The sequence below is a fragment of the Erigeron canadensis genome, chromosome 2 (assembly GCF_010389155.1).
Source record: "Erigeron canadensis isolate Cc75 chromosome 2, C_canadensis_v1, whole genome shotgun sequence".
In the NCBI taxonomy this organism is placed as follows: Eukaryota; Viridiplantae; Streptophyta; class Magnoliopsida; order Asterales; family Asteraceae; genus Erigeron; species Erigeron canadensis.
Genome location: NC_057762.1, coordinates 46760783 through 46768571, shown reverse-complemented (window position 1 = coordinate 46768571; position 7789 = coordinate 46760783). Strand labels below are relative to the sequence as shown.

The window sequence follows — 7789 nt, the reverse complement described above, 5'->3', positions numbered from 1 at the left end:
CTAACTAAATGAAGTCATGTAACTAGTACGAGTAATTGAACACCATATGACTTTTTCCCACCTCATAGCGCTTAATTCGCTAACCTAATAAGCACAATATATTAAATTTTAGACATTTAAAGTTGAGTTAGATAACGTGTTAACTTATCAAAAGGTTCACCATTTAAATATATCATCAAAAGCATATTCTACACTAGTGAAGGCATACAACAACACAAAATCATCACAACCATCATAATATGGATTGTCAAATCCTAGAATATGCCTATTAACCTCAATCATCATATTCATCAAGCTTTCATCATTTAGTACATTATTATCATCATCATCAAATTATGCTTACATATAAAGTTAAGCAATTTACACTATATAATGGTCGCAAGGATGAGAGTTGTTTATAGGCGGTCAAAGAAGTAATAGGGAACCTCACACCTGACATGAACTTATCGTGTTTTCAAAACACAACATACTATTTTCTAAGAGCTTTTTAATTCGGCTTTTAGAATAGTCCTTTATTTAGTTGAAGGGCTTTCTACTTGATAATCATCAACACTTTGTAATTAATAGACAAAATAACATAAGTATCTAATACCAAGAGAAGTTTTGATTGATGTCTAGGTGCTTACATTTCTAGGTGTGAATACGTTTTGGTGTTCCAAGTCTTATTGAATTGACGTAATTAGGGGGAGCATGAGCAGAAAGGCCTGGAATTGTCAAACCGATGATTCGCATCATGATGCCTTCCCAAGACTCCTTGTATTCTGGCCCATTTGTCATCCCCATTGTCATACCTCTCACTAATTCCCATACAGCATTCAGGTACTCTGGAATCAAATACCACAACCCAAAGTAGTTTGGGTTTGGTTCTTCATCCACTCTCTGCGACTCCAAATGAAACAAACAAATTACGTAAGGGATTAAGAGAAGACTAATTATTAGGAAGACACCAAGGAAAATCTTAACACACTCACTTGCTCTACAAACAAACTGTCATAGTAGAGGCATACACCGAAATGCTTATACAAGAAGGTTTTGTTGTCATAAGGCAACCTTGGGACAAGGTCATTGCAGTAGACCATCCTAAAATATTTGGGCTTTGGTTCTTGTAATTTTGATTCAATATGCCTTCCCAACTCCCTGTTTCCAACTCTGGGTTGTCCAAATGTGTGAATAGCTAATAACCTTTGTAAAAGCTCCTCTTCCTCATGCAATATTAGCACAGTCGGGAACAAAATAGCAAGAGCCCCTCCTAGGCTATGCCCCGTCACCATAAACTTTGCATTTCTATGCTCCTCAAGTAAGCTCTTGAGCTTGCGCCTCACAGCATAATATGCACTCATATTTGCCATCTCTGGGAATACCTTTGGACCATCATCAGCAACATTTGATGATTCAAACTTTGTGTTTGTTACTTGAAGAAGCTCCTGAAAAGAGGAAGTATTTGATCTGTCTCCCAGACCCATGGCTTCTAAAAATCCCATGTGGACTTTTCCTAGTTTTGGGATCTCATACCAAGAGTAATCAAAATCAGTAATCCAGTCATCTGCATCAAATGGCTCCGTCCCTCTGAAACTCACCACTATCAGATTTGCGTCTTTTGGCTTGTCACAAAATATGAAAACTTGAGTCGATCTTTCCTTTTGATAATCTGCGCGCCCGGACAAACAATGTCAACACAGGAAAAAGATTCTATAGGGGTTTAACAAAAAAAAAATGGTATAGAAAATAACATCTATCTCTAAGGAAGCTAGGTCATATAATCCTTACCATTCCAGCAGTTGTAGAAGTCAATAAAATGCATCTGTTGAGGGTATAAAAATATGACATAACAGTTAGCATCTGAAAAAAACATGGTTTTGACCAATTTTAATTTACTCAAGTACAAGACAAAAAAATGTTAGAAAATACAACCAAAATTAAAAAAGAAGATAGGCAAGGTGAGGGGGCATGCATGCCTTCCAATGTAGGTTGACAACGTTTGTAATAACAATAGGATTCTCGTAAGCCAGTTTGGAAGCCATCATACTGAGGTCCATAAGAGCCCTGTTGCCGGCTTCTAATAAGTGTCCAATATTTTGTACATCATCAACAAAGTTGAGGTTAATTCGTCCATCAATATGTCCAATAGTGCTAATAAATGTTGCGGAGCCTCTCTCCGGAAGTACAATATTCCCTGGTCGGTCCAACAACACATATATAATATTTGCACAAAGTAAGTAGGTAATCAAGAAAACACAACTTTTAATTAATGGGATAACTAATGTAGTAAGTATTCGATCAACAGAGCAACCAATTAATTAGTAGTCGTATATTTTATGAAGGAATTAGTAATATATACCTTGTAGAAGATTGGAGAGGAGAGCGAGGAAGGTGTGGTTGGGTGAGGAGTTGAGGGAAAGAAAGTTGAGTAGGAAGTCAACAAGGTGACCAGTCCATTCCATGGGCTTACCAAATACCTTAATCAATTTCATCATTATGATGGAGACCGTGATCACCCACCTGTGATCACCGCCACCGCCCAACACCTCATCGCCCGACAAACTAGTACTATTAGTCTCTATGAATTTAGCACCGCTTGCTTTATTCCCTAATATTCCGTATCTTAACACATCCCTAATTCTCCCCTTTCCAGGATCCACTATCAGATACTCCTCCTCCTCTTTGTTCCTTAACAAATCATCATCCTCATTTACTACTAATAATAATTGCTCCATTGAAGCAGCTGCCATTAATTAGCTATCTTGCTCTCCCTCTTATAATTTGTTACCTAATATTAATGAGTGGTGGTAGACTAGTACTTATCTATAAAAAGGCAGGAAATTGATTATGTCATCAGCGCGCTACACTTTTACTCCAAATTTATGACGTGTGGTGTTTGTTGTTGGTTGTGGTGTGATGCCATTATTGGACCGCTTTTTTGCTAACAGAATACAACAATAAAATTTACTCCATTCCACTCAACATACATACATGCATGCATATATTTCTGCACTTCTCCTCCTTGTTCAAGGAAACGGCCACCGTGGTTGATTATCAAGATACATTAGTTTGTTAGGCCTTTCCCAATAAGGTTGTTTATTACCTCTTTTTCATTGTTTGTATTAGCTTTTCTATCTTTAAGAACACTTTCACATCCATTACCAATAATATTTCTTTCTCGTTTCTTTCTCAACTTTTTAATTCAAACATTACAACTATAACAGTTAGTGTAATAATTATAAAAGCTAAAAGATGTATATTGTAAATAATTTTATTAAGGATGTTATAGGTAAATTATTTAAAAATATTTAAATTAATGAGAAAATGAGAGGGTATGTAGATAGGGTCACTAGGGTTGAAAAATATTCTGATCAGATAGTTGTAATAGTAATGTGTTGATTAAGAAAGTACCGAAAGTCAAGGATACTTTAGGTTTTAAAAGGTCAAAAGTTTAAAAAGGGATGTATAATTTGTTTATAAAAGAGTAAAGATAAAAATCCATGGCTTTTTCTTTTATCCCCATCCGTTGAACTAACTACTCGATTTATACTATCTTATAAAAAGAATAACTCTTATGTTAAAAGTTACATGAGAAAAAATGTCTAAAAGATCCTTAATTACTATATTACACTATCGGTTATTTAAATATCTTCATCAACTCTCAACAACTATTTTTACATCAATTATCTACATCACTCATCCCCCACCTCCACGCCCATCACCACCACAAACATTGTCACATCATTGCACGGATACCATACTGGTTAAAAATACCATAAATTGGTTTATTATCTCAACCACGAAAACAAAGCATATAAGGAGGTTTTTATTTTTTTTAGATTATCTTGCTTTTTATTCTAACATATATGGATATGGATTTATTTTGTTAATTTGGCTTTGTTCTAGTAATTAAAAAAGAAGGCTAAGCTTTGAGTTTGGTCTTGCACTCTCATGTTTGTTAAATGTGTTTTTGTTTTTTTATCAATCTATCAAATAACTAAAATAGTTATTGCTTTTAATATTTTATAAAGATAGTAGAACAAATAACGCATTATTGTATAAAATAAAAGTACCTAGCACATTAAAAAAAGCAAATAGAAAAATATCTTAATATATATTGTATAAAAAAAATATATTCTTTTTGCAATAAAAAGATTAAAAATTTTAAATAAACAATAAATGGGTTATTTTGTTTAAAAACAGATGACATCATAATAAAACAAGAATCTTTTTTTAGAAAATATATTGACATGACACATTAGATTTTTTTTAAAAAATATTTCTTGTAGACAAATTTTTCTTTATTTATTATTAAGATATGTTTCGACAAATGAGGGTACATTAATCTAGTTACTAAAACAAGTCTAGTTAGTTATCTATAGGACGTTAACATTATAATAAGTGGTAATATTCTAATAAGTATACTAAATCTAGTGTCAAATACACAATAGGTATGTTTTTATATACTTTTAATTGTATGAAAATAAGAAACATGAAAATTCAATTGTAACAAATGAAACTAAAATTAAATTAAATTAATGAAATACTTGAACATTAAAAACACATATTTAATGTCATCTTGTTTAACCATATATAAAAACAGGACATTTTAGATACAAACCGGTTGTACTCATAATGTGATATTATTATGAAAAATAATTAAGAATTAAACTACAAACATATGTGTGATATGGTACTTGACATTCAAGTATATGTCTTTGATCATGATGTAGACCTATAACACGAATAAGTTTATTTTCAATCAAATGTTCTATGATAATTAGATAACAATTATGACTTTTCTCATATTTTTGATAATAATTAGGACTCTTGATTTAAGTGACAATTGTAACTTTAATTATGTGTAAATTTATATTTATTTATATAATAAAAAGTAAAGGAAAGTCAAATTGAAAATTTGAGAAAATCGAGATATGTGATTATGCGGATTGTTTATAAAATAAGATAAATTATTAAATTTAAAAATTTAAATGTAAAAAATATAAGTAAAATTAAATTTAAAATAATATACCTATAGAACATTGAACACATATATTGTATTCCATCCTTTTAAATAAGTTTTTGTACACAATATTTCATATGTTGAAATTTTTTTAATTAATTAAGTATTTTATTTTTTTTTTATAAAAATGGTCTCAAGTTGATGGCTAAAAGTAAATATAAATTAAGTATTCAGGATTAAAAAGTATAAATTATTGATGAAAAACAAAAAAGCGTAAATTAATGAGATTTTTTCTACATATACTAATATAATAATATATTTGTATATTTATAATTAACTTAAATGATGACATAAACAGAAGTCAATTTGAAATGGCTAAAAAGTGTAAGTTATTGTTGAAATTTTTTTTGTAAATTAATGAGATTTTTTTTTTTACAAATATCAATATAATAATATATTTGGATAATGATTATTAAAATTTTTAATTTATAATGACTTAAATCTAACGACCGTTAAGGCTCAAACTAACGAACCAGGAACTCAAACGACCGATGGAGCACCTTAATTACCATCCGAAAACTATAATAACATCTTATGACCATTAGTAACTAGCTCAAGTATTACATTTATCATTCAAACATCAATAGTTAATTACTTAGGCATCTAAGCAACTAGCGATGTCAAAGTTAACTAACGGTCAAAGTCAAAGCAATGATAGAAAAATTTAGGATGTTATGTATATATAAAGCTAATTATATCCAAAGAAGTATATTTTTTGGGTTTCTTGCATTGTATGATTGAATATGTTTTCATTTAATAAGACCTTGTTTGATACATGGTCATTATTTATTAAAAAAAATAGTATTTTTAAATATGAGTGTCAGACCCGGTGTATATAACAAATTATTTTGAGGGTCCATTTTCTATTTTCGAGCTAGGACCTTTTTTTTTTTTTTCATTCTCGAATACAACTCTTATAAATATGACAAACAACTTTTAAAATTACCCTCTCATAAACATTTTCGTGGCTCCGTCTCAATATATACATGCAAATTGTCGAGTGGTGTCATCAATCCAGCTGTGACACGCCAATACAGCAAAAACATTTTGACCATAAACTAATGTTTGGACATCAACGTTTTAACCATTTCTAAACTCTTGATAATTAGTCGACTTTTCTATATGTTTGGTACACCTGCAAAAAAAAAAGAAAAGAAAGAAAAAAGAAAAAAAACAACATGTCATGCTTAATCAATTTTATTTTATTTATAGTATATTTTATCATGATATAAAGATCAAAATTTAATCCTATTTATTATACTTATAAATACATATTTTATAAAATCTTGTCCTATTTTTATTTTTTGGAACGAAAATTTTTTCCTATTTATTTTCTAAATATCCTTTATTAGTCCGCCTATTAGATTTGAAAGTGTGAATCGAAACTAGGCCACCCTTTTGGCTATCTACTTTATTTTTATTGCTATTATTATTTAAAAGAAAGGTCATATATAACGTATACGGATACGGATATTATTATTATTTTATTACTCGTATTATATGTTTTGTTAGTTGTTACTTTGGATTCTAGAGTGGAAGATCGTGCTTGCCAGCTTTTTTTTCTTTGAAGAATGAATGAAAGGGAGTCGTTAGTTTTAATATTATTTTAATTGTATAATCCTTTTTGTTTTTTTAGAACAAATATAATCCTTTTAATTATATCATCTTTTATATTAATAAACCAACTCCACTTAGGTGGATTGGCCAGAGTTATCTTGTAAATCTACTATGTGGGCTCCAGGGGTGAGTTTTTTCCAAAGTCTCGGGTTTCTCATCTCAAGGTATTTTCCATGAGAAGGGGGTTGGAGGTCCAGCGATTTGTTGGTTAAAGTTGCCTCCAACACGTCTGAATCGGAAAAAAAAATCTCTTATATCAATAAAAAAAAGATTATGATGATTCATTTTCTTTTAAAATTTTTTTTCATAACATATTAATATATTATGTTAATGTTTTTATGACATCAACAAAAAAATAGACAAAACAAAACAATTTCAAGCTTATTTTAAGATATAATGATTTTAACATAATTTTAGTATATGGAAAATTTTTATTTTATTAATTATTTAGGAGGAATAGAAACTAAAAACCAAAAATCGTATAGTTAATTAAATTTTTCATAGTATCTTTTTTAATTTATATACTCGTGACTATTTTTTTTTTCTTTCGATGTCATTGTAACTTAAATGAAATGTTAAGTATTATCAAAAGGGTTGATATTGAAATAGAAAACAAATTTGTAGATTAATATTTATTATTGTAATACTATTTTGGAGTTAGAAGTATGAGAATTAAATAATCAATTTATCATTAGATTTTTAATATAACAAATGTGATTTATATATTTTAAACAAACTGTAATTTTAACACCAAATTATATTCAGCTATCCGAATAATATATGGGTTGATTAGCTATTATTTATACATAGTTAGGTTCATTTATGTTAACCTTTAGTTATAGAAAAGAAAAATTATTACAAATACACATATCAAAAAAACAGTGCCAAAAAAGTAAAAATACATATTCTCTATCTTATTTTAACTAATTAATTGATAACTCTAAAATATTAATCTTTTTATTTATTATCATAAACATGCCAACTTGTAATATTTATAATATATAATTGAAATACTTATTATATCTTTAATAAAATTTATAACATCTATCATTAAATTCTAAATTAACTACATTATTCATTTTACATCAATAATTTACATTGTTTGTCGTCACCATCACCACCACTTATCCTCCACCACCACCATCTATAAGTATTATTATTACTACTAGA

General features: G+C 29.2%; 1 protein-coding gene across 1 annotated transcript; it reads right to left on the bottom strand.

Annotated features, from left to right (window-relative positions):
- Positions 1–381: 381 nt before the first annotated feature.
- LOC122589843 (triacylglycerol lipase OBL1) lies at positions 382–2751 on the bottom strand. The gene is made up of 5 exons (XM_043762163.1): positions 2339–2751; positions 1956–2173; positions 1768–1801; positions 972–1648; positions 382–879 (listed from the first exon to the last, which is right to left on the bottom strand). Exons 1-5 carry the CDS (start codon positions 2727–2729, stop codon positions 631–633), a joined length of 1569 nt encoding a protein of 522 aa, XP_043618098.1. The 5' UTR covers positions 2730–2751; the 3' UTR covers positions 382–630.
- Between the last annotated feature and the right edge of the window lie 5038 nt (positions 2752–7789).